Raw genomic sequence first — 24,969 nt, 5'->3', positions numbered from 1 at the left:
ATCAGAGTGAAAATAGACAAAAGGAAATCTGACTGCAAGCCAGTGGCTTTGATTCTAGTTTCAGGGTTTAGGGACTAGGAGAAAGTTTGGATTATCTAGCATGTTCTTCCCCTGGTGTCAGACAGGGCTGTGCCTGAATTATTCCAGACATACGGCTGTAGATGGTATTCTTTATTTTACAAGAAGGAGATTCTGTAACCTACCCTGCTGATCAGATAGTTCTTTGTATGTCTTATAGAAATTCAAGCCGGCTTCCTTTTGTTCGGCATGTAGTGGAGAAAGAACAGCTGGTCACCTTCCATGTATTCGAAAACCACAGTGAAGTCATCCCCCTGGTGTTTTTATTTCAGTGATAAATAATTCCACCCACTTAAACCATTCTTCATGGCTCTTGTTTTCCAGGGGCCTAATAATTTTCACTGCTATAATGTTTCTCAGCTTCACACTTAGTTTAGTTGCCCAAACAGAATGTTGGTGCCTTACTCACATTGGTGCCTTGTGAAGACCAGGCTCAGGGTGGGGATTATGGGGGAAATTCTTGCACACCCAGCTCCTCTTACCACTTAAAAATATAATGGCACTTTTACAAAATGATATATTGCCTATATTCATGGAGAATTATTTGACTACCACATTTTTTCCCCTGATGATAGTCATCTATCATAACTTGTGTTTGTTTTCCTCCTGAGATCAAACACTTGGTGCTTATTTCTGATGTATACTATGTTGAGACCAGCTCTTACCTTCTGAGTGGCAGCTACCCCTCCCTCCCAATTTTAGATCCTATTTTTACACATCTCTGTAGACATCACCTTTATTTCATGACTCACAATATTAAATAGTGCAGACTTCCGTTTAACCACTGGTGAGGTAACAGCAGTAGTTGCTAAGCACCACCTTCCCATTGCTGTTTGAGGGCTAATTTGCAAAGACATTTGAGTCCCCCAGTGAAGATGTCTGGGGAAGTTTGGCCAGTTGTCTTCCCTCTTGCCCTTTCGTTCTTTAAAATTCAGCTCAGACCACAGACACCTCCAGAATCTTGTTTATGTTCTGCTCTCAACTGACCAAGCACTGCGTTTTGCACAATCAGACGTCTCACGAAAGCAAACAGTTATGACTGCGTATCTGATATTTATATCCTATAAAATTTCAGGAAGATTCAGGGGCAATCTTCTATTTGTACATGATGTAGACAAAATTAGCTGCTCCAATTGTTAGACAAAAACTTGCCATTGGATTACACTAATGTGCTCATCTGTTGTTTTAAAAGTTTCGCGCGGTGGCTCACGCCTGTAATCCCTGCACTTTGGGAGGCCGAGACGGGCGGATCACGAGGTCAGGAGATCGAGACCATCCTGTCTAACACGGTGAAACCCCGTCTCTACTAAAATACAAAAAAAATTAGCCGGGCGCGGTGGCGGGCGCCTGTAGTCCCAGCTACTCGAGAGGCTGAGGCAGGAGAATGGCGTGAACCCGGGAGGCGGAGCTTGCAGTGAGCCGAGATGGTGCCACTGCACTCCAGCCTGGGCGACAGAGTGAAGACTCCGCCTCAAAAAAAAATAAATAAATAAATAAATTAAAAATAAAAGTTTCATATCAGGCGGGGCACGGTGGCTCACGCCTGTAATCCCAGCACTTTGGGAGACCAAAGTGGGCTGATCACCTGAGGGCCAGAGTTCAAGACCAGCCTGACCAACATGGTGAAACCCCGTCTCTACCAAAAATACAAAATTAGTCAGGCGTGGTTGTGGGCGCCTGTAATCCCAGCTACTCGGGAGGCTGAGGCAGGAGAATCGCTTGCATCTGGGAGGCAGAGGTTGCGGTGAGCTGAGATCGCGCCATTGCACTCCAGCCTGGGCAGCAAGAGCAAAACTCTATCTCAACAACAACAACAAAAAGTTTGGTATGTTTCTCTCAACAAAAAAGCATGGTGAATCCAGACCGCAGCAAAAGCTTTTGTGAAAACCAAATGTGTTCATCTAGATAGTAACTCCTATTTTTACTGTTAGTTTTTTAAAAGATAATTTTTCCCTGTGGAAACTCCCTGTTACTACATCCTAGGGGAGAAAGCCTGTGGAATATGGTGGTTATTGATGACGTTGCCTTTGTTTCATCTTTGAGTTTGTCGTTTGTGGGATCTAGTGGGATAATGAGCACTGACAGAACTCTTAACAGCGTGCTGTATTTTTTACATTGAAAATGTTAATGACTTATTTGATTTGTACATAACTCTGTAAATAGGTGATAGTAGATCACAGCTGACATTTACAAAATGTTTTTGTACCTTAGAATTTCTGCATTAAATAAAATGTTTTGTTTTAAGGTTGTAGTGGTTCATTTTTCATCTTTCTTGTTTCCTGACTGGCTGGGGTTCCCAGCCCAGTTTTCGGAGGGCTCTGCCTCACGACGAGGAGGCCAGGGGTGGCCGGTCTTCCTTGCCCTTTAGAGAACAGGACCGTGCTGCCCTAGACCTTCAGCTCGGCTCCCCAGGCAATCAGTCGCCCATTACCCCATGTGGCAACAGGCCTCCCTGCTGCAACAGGGTTACTTATATCAGAAAGAAATTTGACTTCTCAGAACAAATGGACTTTCTTTTCAGAAATTTGAAAAAAGGCACTGAGATTTGGGGGCTGCACACAAACGTTTCTTGTCACTCAGAAAAAAAGATGCCTGCTCAGTCTTCCATGGACATTCTCCCCTCCTGTGACCCCCATGCTCTGTGAGTTAACTTCTTGGTGTCCATCACCTTCAGGGTCAGGTCCCAGCTCTGCTGACTGTTTTTTCTTTCTTTCTTTCTTTCTTTTTAAGAGGTAGGGTCTCCCCACGTTGCCCAGGCTGCTCTCGAACTGCTGAGCTCAGGCAATCCTTCTGCCTCTGCCTCCAAAAGTGCTGGGATTACAGGTGTGAGCCACCGCGCCTGGCCTCTGCTACTGTTGCTGTGCCCCAGTGACTGTCAGACTCTGCCCCTCAGCCTCTCGTCCATAGAGAGGCCCTACTTTACAGGGCGATGAATTAAACTGCACGGCGAATGTAAAGTGCCACCTGTGCATTCCTGGCTCGTAGTACATGTTCAGTAAATGACAGCGTCCACAGGAGGACAGTGAGGGTTAACAAATAGCAAGGACATAGAATACAAGCTTTTGGCCATTGCCCGAGCGGGATGTAGTCTAAATTTGGGGTCTTGGGACCATAATAGATTTTAAACATTGGATCTTCCTTATTTACTTATTCCTTCTCATACTTCACTGGGATGTTAATGTGCTCAGGACCTACAACCTACCCTGTTTGAGGAGCTCAAGGAAAACAGAAGGAGTGGTAAAAAACAAAACCCCCCCAAAGAAAACAGCTCTGAGGGAAGCATTGTTGTTTCTGAGAGGAGGAAATTCTCACACATTCTTGCCTCCTGACCTTCGCATATCCTTCATTTCTCCTGGTTAGAGTCACCCAGGAGGCTTCTTATCATTTCTCCCATTGATTTCCTTTTCCCCCACACTCTGTCCATTCTTTTTATTTCCAGGAGTGCTAAGTGCTTTACACACATCATCTCATTCATCTTCACAGCTGCTCTGTGAGGTGGCCAATTCTACTGTTTCCATTTTACACATGAGGAAACTGAGGCTCAGAGAGTCTATAGCTGACTTGTGATCCCACAGTTGGCTAGTGGCAAAGCCAGGATATGAGCTGAGGCAAACCCTACCTAGACGGCTCAGGTATGCCCTTGGTAAAGGTCAAGCCAGCCAGGTAGGGATGGACTGAAAAATGTGTGGTCAAAGGCAATAGAGAGCTTTCCCATAAAGTAAATGTCAGAGAGGAAGTGATGATTGCCATCCTCTGAGTGTCGACAGGGCTGGTTCCTGCTCTTAGTGCTCTTCATGTTTTTTCTTACCATGACTCCCTGTGGAGGGTACTATCAGCAGCCTCAATTTTGAGATTCTGAGGTCTAGAAATTGTATAGCTTTGCCAAGGGCACAAACAAGGAATTGGCAGCACTGGAGTTGAAGTCTCTGAAGCATCACCACTCCTGATCAATAGGCTGCTCTGTCCCTCAGTAATAGTTTAAGGGGAAGGAAGAATCTTGAGTGACTTGGTTCCTTTCTCATTGAAAATACTGAGTGTAAATCTGGTTCAGAGTTGAAGCAAATGGATCTCGTGAGGCAGATACTGCAATACATGAATTTCTCTTTCCTTTTCTTTCATTAAAACAAAAGTTGCAGCTGGGCTTGGCAGTGCGCACCTATAGACTCACCTACTCGGCAGGCTGAGGCTTCAAAAAATACAAATAGTTCAGGCATGGTAACTTACACCTGTAATCTCAGCGCTTTGGGAGGTCAAGACAGGAGAATCACTTCAGGCCAGAAGTCTAAGACCAGCCTGGGCAACATAACAAGACTCCGTTTTTACAAAAAAATTTTAAAATTAGCTGGGCATGGTGGTGTGTGCTAGTAGTCCTAGCTCCTCAGGAGGCTGAGGTGAAAGGATTACTTGAGCCCAGGAGTTTAAGGCTGCAGTGAATTATATGATCACACCACTTCACTGCAGCCTGGGTGACAGAGCAAGATCCTGTCTCAAAAAATTTTAAGTTAAAATTAAAAAGTTAAAAAAAAAAAAAAGAAAAAGAAATGTTGCAGCTAGTACTTTCTATTAGTGTTCTCTTGGGACAGCATGAGAAGCCCTCATTTTTACCATGATATTAGAAAGCTGTCTGGTTTTACAGCAGCCTAGGGTTCTTGCAGTCCCCAACATATGTGGGGCCCTGCCACTGGCTTTGCTTTGTTTTAGAAATACCAGCATTAGAGGAGCAAAGACTAGTTTCCTCTTGGAGGCTCTAAATGGAAAAAAAATGTCGTTGCTTTAGTTGAATAAGAACTACAGATGATAAGCTAAGCAGGTGGAGGAGAGAGGAGACATAAAATCTTTCTTTGCAGTCCTGGGCACAGTGGGTCCCCAAAAAAAGTGTTTCCCACTCCTCCCTCAGCATATCCTGTCCTTGCTGTCCACAAGGAATGAAATCATAAGAGGCCCAAGAATAAGATAAGTTAGAGGATGCAATGAAGGGGAGAGATGGACACAAACATGGCATAAGAACATTTGCAATGAGAAAATTCAAATGGGGTCTTTGGGATTAAGGAAAAGAAATGCAAGATCAGTGAGCTTGGCTTCCTGGGCTCTTTCGGGAAGGGACCTTGCACCATCTTTTGCATTTATAGATGATACAACTGCCTTAACAGGGTTAATTCCAAAGTGTGTGCTGGGACATAGACATAGTGATGGACATGGTACACACAGGACCCCTGCCCTCCTGACTTCCTATATATATAGAGTTGAGGGCAAGTCATCTAAATGTTCTGAAACTCAGTTTCTTCATCTGTAAGATGGGACTAATAGCCACCACAAAGGGTTATTGTGAGGATTAAATGAGATGGAGTATATAAAGTACCCAAGGCTGTGCTCAGCAAGTGCTAGGTACTTGGTGAATAGTAGCTATTAATTATTCCATGGAAGAGCAGGTCTTGGGCTCTTTGGGGGCCATATCGGGATGGGTGGGAGACAGTTCCATGCCCACAAGGAGCTTTAGGCCAAGTATTTTGTCAGGTGATAAGTTATATCATTTCTATCCCCTGAAAGAAAATGGTGGGTCCATGCCTGGCTGTTGCAGAGGTGAGGGCTGAAGAGGAACTTAATTTGGCAAAATTAAGACGTTAGCTCTGGGGTTCCCAATAGCTGACCACACATAGCCTGTGACAGTTGACTGTGCACCTTGAAATCTGCCAATGTTCCATTCCCCAGACTCCTTTTTTCCTGGTTGCCATTTAATCCTGATAGAGATACATTTTTCTGGACTTGCTGCTGTAAGGTCTCTGTGCTAGGCAGATGACCACTCTCCATTCTGAATGTGAACAAAGGCAGGGGTTGTTTCTCAAACCATCAGTGCAAGGTCAGGGCAATTTCCCAAGTTTTAGAAGTTAGTGGAGGGAGATGGGAAGAGATCAAATAACAGTCTTCCAGAATGAGATGGCTCTGCCTGGTCTTTTCCACTCTTGCTGGTCGGAGACATCCTGGGGAGTGGGCAGACATCAGCCTCAAAACAAACCATAGACTTTTCCTACCAGGTTGGGCAAGGCCAGGCCATAGGGAACTTGGAGAAAAGAAAGGCAAGAGCATGCCTGGCAGCTGAATGCAAATACAGTCAGGTCCTACCTTTGGTTCTGTATCTCTGGAGGTAGATGTGCTTCAGTATCCTGCACACCTGTGTATAATTGTGTATTATTATTCATGAGATGACGATAATTAGCATTGTGATTAAAGCTGAGGCAGGCTTTGGTCTGAGGCATCTTGAACTTAGATCTCCGTTTGCCATCTTCCGTGTTTCCCTGGGCAGGCGGCTTGCCCTGTTTAGGACTTATTTTCTAAATCTAGAAAACAGTTAATAATAGGGCCAGGCACAGTGGCTCACACCTGTAACCCTAGCACTTTGGGAGGCAGAGGTGGGCGAATCACCTGAGGTCAGAAGTTCGAGACCAGCCTGGCTAACATGTTGAAACCCCGTCTCTACTAAAAATACAAAAATCAGCTGGGCATGGTGGCATGCGCCTGTAGTCTCAGCTACTCAGGAGGCTGAGGTGGGAGGATCACTTGAGCCTGGGAAGTGGAGGTTGCAGTGAGCCGAGATCATACCACTGCACTCCAACCTGGGCGACAGAGCAAAACTCTGTCTCAAAACAGCAAAACAAAACAAAAAAAAGCAGTTAATAATTCAGTACCTAATGGGGCTGTTGTGAGGCTTGAATGTGAGGCTGGGTGAAATTCTAGGCACAAAGCATGGCACATGGAAAGCCCCTGTTCCTATAGGGATGAGTCATGGGGGCAGGTTAGGAGGTATAAGTTATGAAATGGGATTTCCCCTGAATGTCTTCTTTGGCCCTCGCCTGGGTAGCTGATGGCATAGCTAACTGAAATGGAATTCCTGCTTCCTGGAGGTCTCAGTTCCGCAGGGCAGCTAGGAATAGCCTTCAAGGGAGATGGGTACTTGATCAGATGTCACTTTCTGCTTAAACCACCAGTGGCCCTGGAAGTGAATACCGAAGCTCTTATGTGATGCCTTGCTGACTTCTCCTCTCTGTGTCCCTTCTTTTCTGACCATACCAGACTGTTGAAATTCCTCACTCCTATGTTCCTGCCCCGGGTTCTTTGCATGTGCCGTTTCTTCTACCTGAATCACCCTCTCTCAGTCTCCATCCCTCCTTTGCAATGAGACCTTCCCTGACCACTGTCCACCTCCAGTCTAGGTCCTGACATGTGTCTTCAGGAGCCTCTTGCCCACTAGAGTGCTGCTTCATGAAGCGAGGCCGTATCCCTTGCAGAGGCCTTCCATCTGGACTGGACTCAGGTTCTACTGCTTTAACCAGCTTGTACCCACCCTATCATTAAGCAGTCACTGGGGCAAGTCACCTCATCTCCCTGGTTCTCAGTTTCCTCATCAGTCAGATGGGGGTGAAAAAATGTACCTGCCGCATGGGGTTGTTGTGAGGATAAAGCAGGGGAGGGGAGGGGATAGCCCACTCAGTGCCTGGCACATGACAAGTGCTCAAAAACATTATTATCTGTTTTAGCTGTCATCAAGATAGGCAATAATAGTGTTTTTCCTTTTCTTTTCTTTTGTATTATTTATTTAACAGGGTCTCACTGTGTCACCCAGGCTGCAAATCCACTCACTACAGCCTCAACCTCCCAGGCTCAAGCGATCCTCCCACTTTAGCCTCCCGAGTAACTGGGACTACAGGTGTGTGCCACCATCCCCAGCTGATTTTTGTATTTTTTGTAGAGATGGGATTTCACCATGTTGCCCAGGCTGGTCTTGAACTCCTAGGCTTAAGCAATCTACCCGCCTTGGCCTCTCAAAGCGCTAGGATTACAGGCATGAGCCACTGTGCCTGGCTAAGAAATAACAGTTATTAGTAAATTTAAAAGATTTAAATTTAATTTAAATTAGTAAATTTAAAAAACACTATTATTGCCTATCTTGATGACAGTTAAAATGTTCCCTAGAAGAGAAAACTGCATCTGTGCCTCACTTTGCAAATTAGAACATGGCTCCCATCCATTTACTGTGATCCCAGAGTGGAGAACGACTGGGCTGTTTTACGTATTTCCCCCACAAGGCTGTTATCTTAAGGTTTTACACCCTGTGGTTCCTGTCTCCAGACTGGATAACAGCTTGCTATAGACGCGGGTTTGGTTAGCAGAACGAGCTGTATCAGAATCACCAATGTGTATTGGATGTCTGCTACTATGCCATGCATTGCGTAGTGCCTGAGCTCCCCTCACCCTCCCAAAAGGACTTAGGAGTTTAGTTCATGTCCTGCCTCAGGACAGGGCTCAAGCTGTATTTGAACTCAGGTATTTCCTACTCCACAGCCTCTCTCTGCCTTTCCACTCCCCAGCTCAGCCTTGCTCCTCAGGTTTTCTAACCCAGATTATGAAAGCAGAAAGGACTTGCTTCGAAAGAAGCCTTTTAGTAGCACTTGAAGAGCATTGCTTAGGCCTGAACAATAAGACTGACGCCCACACCTGTAATCCCAGCACTTTGGCAGGCTGAGGTGGGCGGATCACGATGTCAGGAGTTCGAGATGAGCCTGACCAACATGGTGAAACCCTGTCTGTAGTGAAAATACAAAAATCAGCCGGCTGTGGTGGCAGGCGCCTGTAATCCCAGCTACTCAGTAGGCTGAGGCAGGAGAATCACTTGAGCCCAGGAGGCAGAGGTTGCAGTGAGCTGAGATCGTACCATTGCACTCCAGCCTGGGTGACACAGTGAGACTCCGTCTCAAAAAAAAAAAAAAAAAAAGACTGATGCCCAGACATCACCATTCCCTGGGTGAAGACGACAACCGGACACTCCACACCTTTCAAATGCCAAAAAATGGTGGAGGGGGAGCATCTGTACAGTGCGTTGCTATAGGCAGAGAGTTAAATGTCTCTTCCAGTAATTCCACTTCTGGGGTTTTATCTTTAGTAAGTAACTAAAAATGCATATTTACATTTGTTGTGTAAAGATTTTCGAGGCTGGATATGGTGGCTCATGCCTATAATCCCAGCACTTTGGGAGGCTGAGGCGGGTGGATTGCTTGAGTTTAGGAGTTCACAACCAGCTTGGGCAACATAGCAAGAACCTGTCTCTACAAAAAAAAAGACAGAAAAATTAGCCAGATATGGTGGCACATGCCTGTAGTCCCAGCTACTTGGGAGGCTGAGGTAAGAGGATCACTTGAGCCTGGGAGGTCGAGGTTATACTGAGCTGAGACTGTGCCACTGCACTGCAGCCTGGGCAACCCTGCCTTGAAAAAAAAAAAAAAAAAGATTTTCAGGCCAGAACTGGTGGCTCACGTCTGTAATCCCCGCTTTGGGACGCCAGGGTGGGTGGATTACTTGAGGTCAGGCGTTTGAGACCAGCCTGGCCAACATGGCAAAACCCCATTTCTAATACAAAAAAAAAAAATACAAAAATTAGCTGAGCATGGTGGCGGGTGCCTGTGATCCCAGCTACTCAGGATGCTGAGGCACGAGAATCACTTGAAACTGGGAGGTGAAGGTTGCAGTGCAACTGCATTGCATCCTGCGTGAGAGTGAAGTTCTGTCTCAAAAAACAAACAAAAAATTCATTAGTAAGCATTATCCTGATAACGAGAAATGAGGAATAAACCACGTACCAGTCGGGATTGATTATAAGAGGGCACATGCATACAATGGACCAAATGGCCTTTAGCAATCATGTTGTGGAAGAATATTTCATGACAAAGGAAAGGGTTCACAATATGTTAAATGAAAAATGAAGGACACAGATTAACAGTGGTTACCACTGGATGGTGTGATTGTGGGTGGGTTTTCTTATTCTTTGTATCTCTGGTATTTTCTATATTGCTTTACAATGAGTAGTGTTACATAAGCAGAGGGTTTTAAATGTAAGGTTACACACAACAGACACTCAGCAAGTGTTCAAGGTACCCAGTGGTTACTAGGTGGCTGGGGCCACTGGTCTCAGAATCCCACCTTTGACCCTGGTTGTGCCTTCTCCTGTGGCTGCTTTCCCTGAAGGTGCTACCCAACCCCTTGTCCCAGCCCCTCTCCATTGCTTTTCTGCCTGGTGTCAGACATAGCTCATCCTCTGCCCATCCAGGTGGGGGTCTCTTGCAGAAACCCTGGCTTCCCCAATTGATGATTCTGTGAAGTAACTGCCCTGATCCCACATTAGCCTGTTCTTTTTTGTTGTTGTTGTTGTTGTTTGAGATAGGTTTCTCTCTGTTAGCCCAGATTGGAGTGCAGTGGTGTGAACATGGCTTACTGCAACCCCAAACTGGGTTCAAGCAATCCTCCTGCCTTAGCCTCCCGAGTAGCTGGGACTACAGGAACATACCACCATGCTGAGCTAATTTTTAAATTTTTGGTAAAGACAGGGATCTCACTTTGTTGCCCAGGCTGGTCTTAAACTCCTGGCTTCAAGTGGTCCTCCCACCTTGGCCTCCCAAAGTGCTGGGATTACAGGTGTGAGCCACCGCACATGGCCTTCTCATCCTGTCTTGTAGTTCGGGGAGAGGCAACTGAACTTAAGAATGGGCCCTTATGAATAAACTGACTATTTCAAGGAGAAAAGATGATTGACCATCAGAGGCTTCTGGAGTCTTCACCAGTTTCCAAACTCTGTGGATAGACACCCACATTTCCTGCCTATCCTCTCACTCCATAAAGGACTGTCTTTGGGTGTATCATCTCTCCTCCCGACAGACTCTCAGTCTGAGTCTAGGAACAAAGTCCTCCCCAACCCTAAGCCCATGTTAGGGCCAAGCACAGCATGGATGGGAAAGGGTGGGAGAGCTGCACATAGAAACCTTGTGGGTTAAATTGCTGTGTTGCTAATCTAAATATCCTACTTGCAGATGTGTCCTGCTTTCCAGAAACCCTGAATTATAAAACAGAGGAAGTCAAGGCAGTTGCCTTTAGTAATAATAAAAAGGCACATTGCCTTTAGCTGTGTACAGGAGACTCACTTGCCGCATCATCTCTCACTCAGCAGCCAGTGTGATGTCTTCAAACTGTGGCTCACATCCCATCATGCCTCTGTCTGAACCTTTAGGTGGACAAGGTCTAATGTCTCACTTTGGCCATCAAGGTTCCTCCAGCCTCTTTCTCCCCTTACCTCCCCTGTCCATGGTCCATGGACTTCCAGCAGTGTGACCTGTGTTCTGCCTGGGCCAGTGCTTCTTCCAGGTGTCTGTCACCACATCCTGCTCTCTTGCTGCCCGGTGAGGGGTCAGTTGACTGTCTCCTTCATCAGCTCATAAGCTCCATGAGGTCAGGGACTGTCTGTCTCGGTATCTGGGGACAGTCACTACTGTCCCCAGAGCCTAGCACAGTGTGTGGCATGTAGTAGATGCTCAAATAATTGTTAAATTGAATCTAATGCAAAGAAAACTTTTCTCTGACAAACCTGCCTGAGTAGAACACCAGGTGTTGGCTGGTGGATCTGAAGCCACTGCTGAGCTCAGATGAGGGAGCAGGCACTTCAGAGACAGGAGAAGCCCTTTGCTTAATAAATGTAATTACTTGATAAACACGGCTGGTTGTCGTAGGGATCTTCTGCATTAGGGAGTAAGGAGAATGACAAAAGGTTCTTGGGGAAAAGACTGAGGACTAGGGGTCTGGACACAGGAGTTGTCCTTGGAAATGGAGTACTGGGGAGAGTGTGTTCCCTGAACAGGAAACTGGTGGGTCACAATGCATTGGGTCTGGGGTCAAGCTGTAGTGGAATGAAGTTGCAGCTGTTGGAATAGAAGTTGGTTTGCTCAAGATGCCCAGTTTCTGGCCCAAAAGGTGGGCTGTAGGCCAGGAAGAGGCCACCCAGCACTGCGGGGCTGAGCACTGGCAACAGAAGGCAGAGGTTGCTATGAAGTAAATCTGGAAGATCTGCATCCCAGCTGCTGCTGTCACGACAGGTGGCCTCCCAGGGAGCTCTCAACCCTCACCCCCTTCCTGCACCTGGGCAAGAGCCTTAGTACCTTGGGCTGACGCTCTTTCCTCTGTAAATAGGGGGCCAGACTGTGATCCTCTGGCTCTGGGGGCTGGCTTCACCTGGCTAAGCTTCGATTTCTTCATTTGAGAAGCGGGCCCGCACAGGCTGTCGTGAATGTTAATTTCGATCAAGCACCTAAAATGCACTGCCGGCACATGGGGGCAACTGATGAATTTTTCATTTTTAGCATCGGGGTTTACACTTTCTTAAGAGCCCAGTAACGACAGTCTAGGGCATTCTTTATTTCTGATTTTAAGAGGTGATGAGGACCGTAGGCGTTCATCTGTTGAATGAATGAATGCCTGCAGAAACTCGTTTTATTTAGAGTCCCATGTTGATTTCCGCATGCACGACCCAGGCTTCTCACTTTCAGGCTCGGCGTCCACCTACAAGCCGGCGATTCCTGAGAGCCTACTGGGCGCCCGGATTCACGCAGCTCGAGGCTCGTTCTCATTCTCACCTCCACCATCGAGGAAAGTGAGGCTTGGGCAAGATCTGACACGCCCAAGATCTGCCCAGCGGTGGGGGTGGGAGCTCCGCGTGCAGGCTCTGGCCCTGGACCGCTAGGGCAGCCCCTACCACCCCCGCACGAGAGTCCCCTCCCACTAGGGTACCCGGCCCTCGACCCACCCTCGGGGTTTCCGCGGCGCGTTCTCTGGCGGGACAGCTGGAGCCAGAGGCAGGGCTGTTTACTCCTCCGACTCGGTTAATTCTCTCAGCCTCAGTCTGATTTAGGTGGCGGCGGGGGAGGGATGTCCTGGGGTCTCCGCTCTCCTCTTTCTAGCCTTCCCGTAGACCTAGGCCGTGCATGGGGAGCTGGGGTGTCGAGCGGTGGCCGGGCGTGGCCACGTCCTAGTCCTGCGTCGCCCGGCTTCGGCGCCCGCGGGGGTCCCCGGCCCGCCTCCCGCCCACGTGGCCGGCCCGGCCTCCCCGCCCCCGGCCCCGCCCCGCCCAGGGGATCCGCCGCCGCCTCCGCGGTGAGTTCTCCAGCCTGGAGAGGCCGAACTAGCGCGGGGGCCGAGGTGAGTGCGGGCAGCAGCCGGGAACCCCGCTCCCCGGCTAGACCCTTCCCGGCTGGACACCCCCTTGGTGGGACACCCCCGCTAGATCTCCCGGAGTGAGACCCTCTTCCGGGCTGGTTCCTCCTTTGCCCCGGTCCCGGAGCTGGACCCCCGCCACTCCCACCTCCGAGTTACCCCGCCAGGTCTCGGCGCCCCCGGCGGGACCTGAGCGCTCCCTGGTCTAGGGTACGCCCAGCGCACGGGGGCGCACTGGGCGCAGTGCAAGTGGGCAGTGCCACCGCCAACCTCGACCAGTCGTCGCTCCTGCTGGGGACCCTGACTCTGGTCCCCGGGTAGCCCCTTGAGCGAAAATTCCCGGAGCCACTTCCTGGGAGGGAGGCGCCACCTGTCCTGGGACGCGCCCCTTTCGCCCAACTTTCTTCTCCAGCCTGGCGGGGCACTCGCAGGTCAGCGTCGCGTTGCGCGCTGCTGGTGGCGGCTCACAGGGCTGCGGGTCACTTCGCGGCGGGCGAGCCGGACTCAGGGCGCTCCGGGCGGCGGGCACCGTCCCAGCCTGCCTGAGGCCCTTGTCCCGGCGGCTGCATCTTTTAAACCGAGCGGCCAGAAGATCCAGAGATAGGACGCCAGGGTGGCGGACGCCAAGGGGTTAAGGTCAGCGTGGGTGCCTCGCAGCCAGAGACGGGTGAGCGTTTTCTGAGGCCGACTGAGCCGAGTGGAAACGGGTTCCCATGGGCTTTGCGGTGGTGGAGAGCTGCTTTTGCACTATCAGCGGCCCCATCACGCGCTTGAATGTTGCGGAAACAGAGCGCCTTGTTCCTAGAGGACTCGGGTTGCTGGATTTACTGCCTGGCCCAGGCTTGCTTCCCGCACTGGGCGAGGACGTGGGAATTGCCAGACGGCAGTTGACCTGAATGTACCGGTAGAAACTTATTTTTAAGCGTTTCATGCACTACCCAGGTATAACCACTTTCTTCCCTGGGGTGTGGAGGAGGAGAGCTTCGCTGGATCTTTGTCTTAGCTGTGTAGTCCTGGGCAAGTTACTTCACTTACCTATGTCTCAGTTTTCTCATCTGTAAGGTGGGGATGAAAATAGTACAAACCTTAAAGACTTGTATAGGGATAAAGTGCTTAAAATACTGACTGGGGCAGGATAAATCCTCTGTGTTAGCTGCTCTTGTGATTATTATCACTGACATCTAACAGCGCGTACACAGCCCAGCTTCTCAATGAGGTGGGTCTGCAGGCTGTTGCTCCTTCCCCTTCTTCTGGTAAGGAGCTGGTGGTGTTTACACAGGAGCCATGGTGTTCTCTTCCGCCCTGGGAAATTTGAGCTTTGCTGTAATACTTCCTGTGGCTAACCAGCCTTGTGCAAAGTATATCTCAGAATGTGGAATTAGAGATGAACTTTGTCAAGGACTCTGTTGGGAAGTGGGGTCTTGGATCTTCTTTGGAAGCTCTGGGGTGCGATTGGATGTTTGCCTCTTGTTGGCGGGGGGAGGGTGGGTAGATTTCACTTGATTCTTTTAGGCCTTGGGTCCCCTGACAGGCTGATATTGTCTAGTCTCTGTGAGTGCGGGAGTCTATTTCAGGGTCCGGGGACCTGATCTTGTCTTCTTCTCCCGCATTCATTCATCTCTAGCAGATTGCTCCCTCCATCTGTAGAGTTCTCCTGGGCTGCACCCATTTAGTATCTTCTTGGAAATTTAGTTTCTGTCTTCTGGAACTCCACAGATAAGAGCTCTGTACCTGGAGCCCCAGGGAATGTCCTGAAATATACATGAGGCACAGTTATTTTTCCAGAAGTTTCCCCTTACATTGTATTCTCCATGAGGCCTGTAAGTGGACTCTGAACTTCTGGTAGGAAAGTGAAGGTTCTTGCCCCCGTTACATCTCAATTCCCTGCAAATTGGGGGCTGCCCTTGTTCACCCTCCCAGAACGCACTTTTCAGTAGGCAATACAGGTCAGCCTTGACTTGGTCAATTAGGGGAAAGAGACGCAGGCTGTGAGGTTAGGCACTGTTGGCCTGTGGTGAGACCTTTAGGCTGGGATGCAATTCATGAACGTTTGAGTTCAAGTTTTCAGAAGACTTCTGAGGGCCTTTGCACTTGCTGTTCCCTCAACCTAGCATGCTTTTCCATCACTTCTTCCATGCTGGGCTCTTTCTTGCCCTTTTGCCCAGATGTCTCCCCTGTACAGATGGTTCTTCTGACTACTCTATCCAAAGCAGCCCCTCCCCCATTAGTTTCTATCACATTCTTTCTTGTATTTTATTCATAGAGCTTGCCTGGGATGATCTTATTCATGCATTGATTTATGGGTTTATTGTGTGCATCCACCCAGGAGAACGTAGGATTCAAGAGGGCAGAGGTGTGTTGTCCTGTTCACTACTGACTCCTGGCCCATGGCATATAGCTGGTGCACAATAACTGTCCTGAGTGAATGAACACCCATTGACTGAAGTGAGGTGAGTTTGGAGAGTAGTGAAATGCAAAGGAACTAGTTGCTGGTCGGGAGCTCAGGGTTGAAAGTGACCATGAATGTGGCATACTTTCACCTCCAGATTAAATCACCTCTGCAACATCTCTTCCTAGTTACTGTTTAACCTAAGCTTGAATCCTCTAGGCACAGGGAACTTGTCGCCTCCTGCAATAGCCTGTTGCATTGGAGGAGAGGGAACAGAGAACTATTGAAGGAGGGGGCAGAGAACCAGATGCAGTCCCTGTACCACTGTGATGAGGACGAGCTGTGGCCTCCTGCATGCTACCGTTCTAGTCCTTCTGGTCTGCTTCGTGTCCTGACCATCCTGCATCCATCAATATCCATCTCTAAAGTTCTCTGCCATAACTAAGGTCCCTGAGCTCCTGACCAGAACTTAGTATGCTGCCCAGTCATGTGTCACCAGAGGGGGTCTGAGGCAAAGAAGCATGAAGCAGAAAGGCCATTGCCATAGTTTAGTAACCCTTCAAGGCCAAGTTCTGTATTGTTCAGGCTCCTGAACTGCACTGGGTTGGAGGTAGGGGTGGGTAGGGGCTTTCTCTCTCTTTTGTTCTTTTCCTGGATTTTTCTGTATCATTCCTTAATCAATTTATTAATGTGACCCTAGCTATATTTAAAAGAAAATTAATCCTTGGACCCATTTTCTTAATGGTTTGTACAAATATTCTTTAATTCATATCACTTCACTTTCACAAGTTGAAACTCAAGTTAAAATGAGATTTTTAATATATAATTCTAATTTATTGAGTCAGTTTCTTCATGGGATATTACTAGCATGATGGGTGGAGTGAGGTCTGCTGTGGAGAGGTTTGGTGACAAGCTTTGCTTTCTTTTTTACTTTGATGAAAATTGTTTATTCAGTTATGAAAATGGGTACACATTTCTTTTTCTTTTTTCTTTTTTAGAGATAGGGTCTTGCTTTCTTAAGAGCCCAGGCTGGCATGCAGTGGCGTGATCTTGACTCACTGCAACATCTGCCTCTCAGGCTCAAGCGATCCTTCCACCTCAGCCTCCCGAGTAACTGGGACTATGGGCATGCACCACCACGCCTAGCTAATTTTTGTAGTTTTTGTAGAGATGGGATTTCACCATGTTGCCCAGGTTGGTCTCGAACACCTGGGCTCAAGTGATCACCTGCCTTGGCCTCCCAAAGTGCTGGGATTACAGGCATGAGTCACTGTGCTGGGCCCATTTTTTTTTTCTTAAAAAAAGAAAAAAAAAGAGGACTGGCAAGACTGTTCCTAATTGAGGTCGTATTTACACCTATCTTAGCCACTTAGCTCATTTTTTTCATTTATTCAAAAACATTTAGGGAGAGAGGTCTACTCTGTGCCAGGCATTGCCCTGGTACTGACCACACGGCAGTCAAGGAAACTGACAGCATTCCTCCCTTGTGGAGTTTACATCCCAGTGGTGGAGATGGACAGCAGACAACTAGATCAGCAATAAGATGTGAGGGAGAGTGGCCAGTGTAATGGAGATGAAGCTGGGGAAGGAGATCCAGAGTGATGGGATGGAGGCAGAGCTGGCTTTGGTCAGAGAAGGTCTCTGAGGAGATAGCACTGGAGCATAAACCCAGACAAATGAGGGAGCAGCCTCATGGACAATTGCAGGCAACCTCATTCCATGTATATGGAGCCCAAGGTTGTGGTCAAACTCCCCAGTGTGGCCAGTCAACTCTTGAGCACTGGACATGGTCTATCTCACTGCAGAAGGGGAGGGAAAATGAGACAATGTAGGGAGAACTCTCCTCCTGCCCCCCAGGTCCTGGCAGGTGGCTGGAGTAAGATCTTGGCATTGTGTGTTCTGATGGCTTACTAGAAGGTTGGTACCTACCTTTACAGGGTGAGACCTGAGCAATGTGTTCTGAAACTGCCACCTGGGGAATGAGCATGAGCCTAGGGGTCATTGCTGGAGTTATAATCCTGCACATTGTAAGACTTGCTCCACTGCACCTACCCTGGTGGTGGACTCCTTCCTCTTTTGTGTCATTTGATTACCTCACCTCATCACCTAGTGGCACTCACCTAGAGGAAAAGTAGTTACTTAGCAGGCTTTGATAGAAACAACAAAGAGATGAAAATGTATAGGATCGGGGATCAGGAGATGCATGCGTCCCACTCTTTCCATTGATTGATCAATTGATGTCATTTAATACAGTGTAAGTTCCTAGGGGGCTAAGAGTATGAGATCTGGATTGTGTGACCTTGTGCCAGTAACTTAACCTTTCTGAGTCTTTTTTCCTTCATCTGTGATATTGGGGAAATGGTGCGACAGGGAGGCTTCTTGGAAAAGTGATATCTGACGAGATGCAGAAAGGGATGGCTATGAGTCACCCCCAGGGGGGGATGGAAGGGAGGGCATAGCATGTGCAAAGGCCCAGACAAAAGCTGCCAGACTCTCAGATGTTGCAGGATTCTCACTGATTACAGCTGTGTGTGTTTGTGTGTGTTGGAGTATACTGTAGAGAGGGACCTGACAAAGCAGCCCTCAATAAATGTCAGTTGGTTTGAACGGCTGTACCCTGTGCCACTGGGCTCAGCACCTATATCCTCATACAGTCTCCACAACCATCCTGTGGCACAGGTCCTCTCATTATCCCCATCTTCCATACCAGGAAATTGAGGTATAGAGTTATAAATAACTTGTTCACAACTGTCTTGCTGTATTAGGAGAGCTGGAGGTGAAGAGGGTCTTCCCAGAAGATTTATTTGGGGTGCAGCGATGTCAAGAGAGATGGCTGTTTGTAAATATCTCTGACAGGTCTTGCTTTGGCGCACATCTCCCTGAAATGTCAGCTCTGGGAGGGCAGAGGCTGCTCCTGGCAGAACATCTGGCCCCTGGCATGAGGCCAGTGCACAGTTGGGTTTTTTGGGATGTTGGGTAGATGACCCAAGGCCTCTGGGTGGCCATGGAACGAGTCTGGAAGAGTCTAGTGCCTTCATTTCCCAGGTGTCTCCTGACTTTTCCAAGGTGGACCCACAAGTCAGGGCAGAACTGGACATGGGGCCCAAGTCAAAACCAAAATGCTCCAGGAAAGGAGGCCAGGGCACTTGGCCGGAGACAATTCCTAAGGGGCATGCAGCACTCTTGCAGCCTGGTTGCTGAATGCACTGTTCCCATTCACCTTCAGCCACACACCACCAGCAGTCATCCCCGGGTGCTCAAACAGAGCCAAACTCCACAGTCACCCAGATACTGTGGAGGTTTTCCCATGTTCACATCTTTGCTCCTGCTGTTTCTACTCCTTGGAAGCTCTTTATGCTTGTCCACTTTCACAGCTTCCCACGCTACCCAACTCCAGTGGCTTTCTCTCTCTTTCCTTCCCTTTTGGCTAGAAACATAAATAAGAAATCCTGATTATATTCTTATTGAACACAAATGTAAACATATCAGAAGTTGTAGAGTTAAAAGTAATTATAGGTATAATATGCTGAGATTAAAAAAAGAAGTAAAAAATCAAATTCTGCCTTCCCCATCCCAGGCTTGCTTCCAGAGAGTATATTTGTGATCAACTGGGCATAGATTTCTCTTGCTTTTGTTTACTCACACAAGCATGGGTGCCTGTGAGTATCTTTGAAAACCAACACAATGGGCTCATTTTGTATGTATTACTTACCAATGGATTTTGTTTCTTTGTATTTATTTACTTATTTATTTATTTATTTATTTAGAGACGGAGTCTCACTCTGTCACCCTGGCTGGAGTGCACTGGCATGACCTTGGCTCACTGCAACCTCTGCTACCCAGGTTCAAGTGATTCTTCTGCTTCAGCCTCCTGAGTAGCTGGGATTATAGGCACCTGTCACTGTGCCTGGCTAATTCTTGTACTTTTTAGTAGAGATGGGGTTTCACCATCTTGGCCAGGCTGGTCTTGAACTCCTGACCTCGTGGTCCACCCACTTTGGCCTCCCAGAGTGCTGGGATTACAGGAGTGAGCCACCATGCCTGGCCTGTTTTTATTTATTTTTATTATTACTATTATTTTTAAGGCAGAGTTTTGCTCTGTTGCCCAGGGTGGCATCTCAGCTCACTGCATCCTCTGCCTCCCCGGTTCAAGTGATTCTCGTGCCTCAGCCTCCCTAGTAGCTGGGACTACAGGCATGTGCCACCACACCTGGCGAATTTTTTGTATTTTTAGTAGAGACAGGGTTTTGCCATGTTGCCCAGGCTGGTCTTGAACCCCTGAGCTCAAGCAATTCTCCCGCCTTGGCCTCCTGAAGTGCTGGGATTAGAGACATGAGCCACTGTACCTGGCCTATTTTTTTTTTTTTTTAAATTCTTTATTTGGCCCGGACAGTGCTAACAACTAATGTTTTCCCATTTAATTATGTCCAAGAGTGTTTTCTTTGTCCATTTGCATTTCTCTTCTCTTTTACCTGCCCTGGCTCTTCCCTTCCCTAGGGAAGAATATACAAACTTCTATGGACATATGGTTTTATTTTTCTTGAATATATATCTAGCAGTGGAATTGCTGGGTATATGGTAACTGTAACATTTTGAGGAACTGCCAAACTGTTTCCAAAGTGGCTGCACCGTTTTACAATCCCATCAGCAGTGCATGAGGTTTCCAGTTTCTCCACATCCTCATCAACACTTGTTATTATCCATCTTTTGATTATTGCCATCCTAAGTGGGTATGAAGTGGCATCTCATTGTGACTTTGATTTGCATTTCCCTGATGGCTAATGATGTTGTGCATTCTTTCATGTGCTTATTGGCCATTTGTGTATCTTCTTTGGAGAAATGTATATTTGGTCTTTTATCCATTTTAAAATTGGATTATATGTCTCTTTATTATTGAGTTGTAAGTGTTCTTTGTGTATTCTGAATTCGGTTCCTTATCAGCTATGATTTTATAATACTTTTTGCCCATTCTGTGGGTTATTTTTTCACTTTCTTGATGGTGTTCTTTGAAGTGCCAGGTTTTAATTTTGGTGAAGTTCAATTTATCTATTTTTCTTGGGTTGCCTATGCTTTTGGTATCATACCTAAGAAACCTTTGCCTAATGCAAGGTCATGAAGACTTATGCCTATATATTTTCTTTTTTTTTTTTTTTTTTTGAGATGGAGTTTTTCTCTTTCACCCAGGCTGGAGTACAGTGGCATGATCTCAGCTCACTGCAACCTCCACCTTCCAGTTTCAAATGATTCTCCTGCCTCAGCCTCTTGAGTCGCTGGGACTACAGGTGTGTACCATCACACCCGGCAGATTTTTGTATTTTTAGTAGAGGCAGGGTTTCACCATGTTGGTCAGGTTGGTCTCAAATGCTTGACCTCGTGATCTGCCTGCCTTGACCTCCCAAAGTGCTGGGATTACAAGCATGAGCCACTGCAACTGGCCATATGCCTATATATTCTTATGAGAGTTTTATAGTTTTAGCTCTTAGATTTAGAACTTTGATCGGTTTTGAATTGATGTTTGTATATGGTGTGAGGTAGGGGCCTAGCTTCATTTTTTGCATATGGAAATCCTGTTGTCCCAGAACCATGTGTTGAAAAGACTCTTCTTCCCCATTAAATTGTTTTTTTTTTTTTTTTTTTTTTTTTGAGACGGAGTCTCGCTCTGTCACCCAGGCTGGAGTGCAGTGGGCGATCTTGGCTCACTGCAAGCTCCGCCTCCTGGGTTTACGCCATTCTCCTGCCTCAGCCTCCTGAGTAGCTGGGACTACAGGCGCCCGCCACCGCGCCCGGCTAATTTTTTGTATTTTTAGTAGAGACGGGGTTTCACCGTGGTCTCGATCTCCTGACCTTGTGATCCGCCCGCCTCGGCCTCCCGAAGTGCTGGGATTACAGGCGTGAGCCACCGCGCCCGGCCCCCATTAAATTGTTTTGATACTCTTGTCAAAAATCAGTTTATTATAAATGTAAGCATTTATTTCTGCATTCTCAATTATAGTCCATTCATCTATATGTCTATCCTTATGCCAATATTGCTGTCTATACTGTCTTGGCTACTATAGCTTTGTAGTAAGTTTTGAAATCAGGAATTATGAGTCCTCCAACTTTATCCTTCTTTTTCTTTTTTCTTTTTTTCTTTTTTTGTGAGACAGAGTCTTGCTCTGTCACCCAGGCTGAAGTGCAGTGGTACAATCACTGCTCACTGTGGCCTTGACCTCCTGGGCTCAAGCAATCCTCCCACCTCAACCTCCCAAGTAGCTGAGACTACAGATGTGTGCAACCACACCCAGCTAATTCTTAATTTTTATTTATTTATTTTTTGTAGAGACTGGGTCTGGCTATGTTACCCAGGCTGGTCTCAAACTCCTGGGCTCAAGTAATCCTCCCACCTTGGCCTGCCAAAGTGCTGGGATTGTAGGTGTGAGCCACTGTGCCCAGCCTGTCCTGCTTTTTCTAGATTATTTTGGCCATTCTAGATCTCCCTATGAATTTTAGGATCAGCTTGTTAGTTTCTGCAAAAAGGGACCTGAGATTTTGATAGGGGTTGCATTGACTCTGTAGATCACTTGGGGAGTTTTGCCATCTTAACAATATTAAGTGTGGAACCTGAATTCCTTTTTGCTGGTGGCACTGCTCACTCAGCTTCCCTAGTCATTGAGTCTGCTGAGTAGGCAAATTGCACAGACATCAAACTGCACTGACAAAACTCCAGGGACATAATGTTTCTTTTCCTTTTTGAAGAAAGTAACACAGTATACTATAGTGTCTAATTTAAGGTTTGGATAAGACACTTAACTCCTGAATTTGTGAAATGGGAGTGCATCTGGCACCTGGTCACAGATATGACAGATCTGGCTTTCCTTCATGCTAAGGATGGGATGGAGATCTCTAAGATACTCCCATGACCCCTTGCTTCATGCCTTGAGAAGTGTGGTGAGAACTGGGAGACCCCACAGCCCTGGAGGCACCAGGTGGTGGTAGGAGAATTGAAGCCAGGCTCCATTTTATATTGTTTTATCTGTTGGGCAAAGGGGTATGATTTCATTTGAGGAAAGAGTTCTGCTACTAAAACAATCTTGGCCCCTTCCCACCAATTCACTCCCATCATAGTTTGAAGAATGGAATAAAAATAAAAAGGGAGTAATATCACATATTAAAAGTTTAGTTTAGGCTAGACGCAGTGGCTCATGCCTGTAATCCCAGAACATTGGGAGGTTGAAGTGGGAGCATTGCCTCAGGCCAGGAGTTTGAGACCAGCCTGGGCAGCAAAGCGAGACTCTATTTCTATAAAAAAATTTAAAAATTAGTTGGGTGTTGCGGCACACGTCTGTAGTCCCACATACTTGGGAGGCTAAGGTGGGAGGATAGCTTGAGCCCAGTCGTTTGAGGCTGCAATGAGCCGTGCTCACACTAATGCACTCCAGCTTGGCGACAGAGCAAGACTGTCTCAAAAGAAAAATACAAGCTTAGTTTATACCCCAGCATGTACTTATGTGTTCCAGATGTAATGCTTTGGCACAGCACAAATACATCATTTTATTTTCAAGAAAGAAGAAATAAAGAATGCAGCATTTACATTTGTATCACTTGGAATCTTGTTTTCCCATTTGGAATCTTGTTTTCCAAACTTAAAGAACACGTGGGAAACTACATTTGAAACTTCAAATCCATTCATACCTCAACTCAGCTGGGGGGAAGAGCTCTCATTTTAAAAAACAATACTTGTGTGTGTGTGTGTGTGTGTGTTTGAGAGACAGAGATTAGAGTTATTTATTACAGTTGTTTCAAAGAGGCAATTTTTTAAAAAGCATTAATTTGGACTGAGTTTTTAGTTTGTTTCTGGGAGGAGAGAAAGTTATATGCAATAGAAAATGTTTTGAGGTCTTCAAAATCTCAGATCTAGGCTGGGCATGGTGGCTGATGCCTGTAATCCCAGCACTTTGGGAGGCTGAGGCGAGTGGATCACAAGGTCAGGAGTTCAAGACCAACCTGGCCAAGACGGTGAAACCCCGTCTCAACTAAAAATACAAAAATTAGCTGGGCGTGGTGGCGGGTGCCTGTAATCTCAGCTACTAGAGAGGCTGAGGCAGAGAATTGCCTGAACCCGGGAGGCAGAGGTTACAGTCAGCCAAGATCGTGTCACAGCACTCCAGCCTGGGTGATAGAGCGAGACTCGGTCTCAGGGAAAAAAAAAAAAAAAAAAAAAAAAAAAAAAAATCAGATCTTTTGCCTTAGCAGATTCCCTTTACTTAAGTTGTTGGAACCGGCAGTTCATAGGGATTTTGTTTCCATCCTTTAGTGATGGGGGTGTGTGCGTGTGTGTGCACATGGAAAGTTAGGGGAAAAACACAATGATATAACCTAACCCCAAAACAAGGAAGCACGTTACACACTTGAGGTTTGGCGCTTCAGTTCCTGCCCAGTCTCAGAAGGTGCATGCAGCTTGGCTGACCTTGTGTGACCTTTCTGTATGACACATCTCCCAAGGGGGTGGGGAGGACTGTTTCTCTCCAGCATGGCTTTAGTTTTATAAAAGCCCTGTGCAGTCTTGCAAACTCAAATGGTTTTCTTAACAAATCACTCACATTTCATGTGTTCTGGGCTGGGCAGGGCCTCGCTAATCCTTGGCCAGCATTGTGAGTCAGAAATTATTTAAATGACCGCCTGAGTCCTTTTGAGGAGAGAGAGTTGGCAAGTTTATTTAGGGAGGTGCAGTGACTCTTAAACAGCACTGCAGTAAGTGAGTGGCAGCACTGATAAATGTGTTAGAAGCTCTATTTTATTGTGATAATAAATGCTAATGAAGAACATGAAAGTATTACCTTTTAGAGTGAGCTAAGAATGATGATGCTACCAAATTTTATTAAGTATTTATTATGTGGTGGAGTATGGTGGCTTCTCCCTTGTTTTTGACTGTGACCTATTGTAAAAAATAGACTGCAACCTGGTGACCCGGTTGTGTGTGTGTGTGTGTGTGCGCGCGCGCGCACGCACGCGCACACACACACATATCTGAATTATTTGGTGAAACAATAGTTGCCCTATGCATGTCTAGTGTCCTCTGGGCTCAAGTGATCCTCTTGCCTTGGCCTCCAGAGTAACTGGGACTACAGGTGCATGCCACCACACCTGCTAATTTTGTTTGTTTGTTTGCTTTTTTTTTTTTTTTGAGACGGAGTCTCGCTCTGCTGCCCAGGCTTGAGTGCAATGGCCGGATCTCAGCTCACTGCAAGCTCTGCCTCCCAGGTTCACACCATTCTCCTGCCTCAGCCTCCCGAGTAACTGGGACCACAGGAGCCTGCCACTGTGCCCGACTAATTTTTTTGTGTTTTTTTAAAGTAGAGATGGGGTTTTGCCATGTTAACCAGGATGGTCTTGATCTCCTGACCTCGTGATCCACCCACCTTGGCCTCCCAAAGTGCTGGGATTACAGGCATGAGCCACCGCACCTGGCTTTACACTGGCTAATTTTTAAAATTTTTTGT

At 47.0% G+C, this 24,969-nt stretch overlaps 3 protein-coding genes across 5 annotated transcripts in view; 1 reads left to right on the top strand and 2 right to left on the bottom strand.

Annotated features, from left to right (window-relative positions):
• PDE12 (phosphodiesterase 12) overlaps window positions 1-24,969 on the bottom strand; it is a 508,182-nt gene that overhangs the window by 466,157 nt on the left and 17,056 nt on the right. The gene's annotated exons all lie outside the window — the stretch shown is intronic.
• Window positions 13,014-24,969, top strand: part of ARHGEF3 (Rho guanine nucleotide exchange factor 3) — a 339,677-nt gene continuing 327,721 nt past the window's right edge. The window contains exon 1 of one of the 3 annotated variants that reach the window (XM_050781160.1): window positions 13,014-13,086. The gene's annotated coding sequence lies outside the window, so the exon portion shown is untranslated. Of the gene's footprint in view, window positions 13,087-13,498; window positions 13,769-24,969 lie in introns of those variants that run through there. The other 2 variants (XM_050781165.1, XM_050781161.1) reach the window with 2 other exon arrangements.
• SPATA12 (spermatogenesis associated 12) lies at window positions 16,792-19,032 on the bottom strand. Its single transcript, XM_050781180.1, has one exon. It carries the CDS (start codon window positions 18,586-18,588, stop codon window positions 18,010-18,012), a length of 579 nt encoding a protein of 192 aa, XP_050637137.1. The 5' UTR covers window positions 18,589-19,032; the 3' UTR covers window positions 16,792-18,009.

The sequence above is a fragment of the Macaca thibetana genome, chromosome 2, assembly GCF_024542745.1.
Source record: "Macaca thibetana thibetana isolate TM-01 chromosome 2, ASM2454274v1, whole genome shotgun sequence".
Classification (NCBI taxonomy): domain Eukaryota; kingdom Metazoa; phylum Chordata; class Mammalia; order Primates; family Cercopithecidae; genus Macaca; species Macaca thibetana.
Note: the sequence above shows the minus strand (reverse complement) of the source record. Positions and strands in the feature narration are given on the sequence as shown.

Coding starts and splice junctions, on each gene's coding strand:
- SPATA12 (XM_050781180.1), bottom strand. CDS start 18,588: ATGTCCAGTTCTGCCCTGACTTGTGGGTCCACCTTGGAAAAGTCAGGA.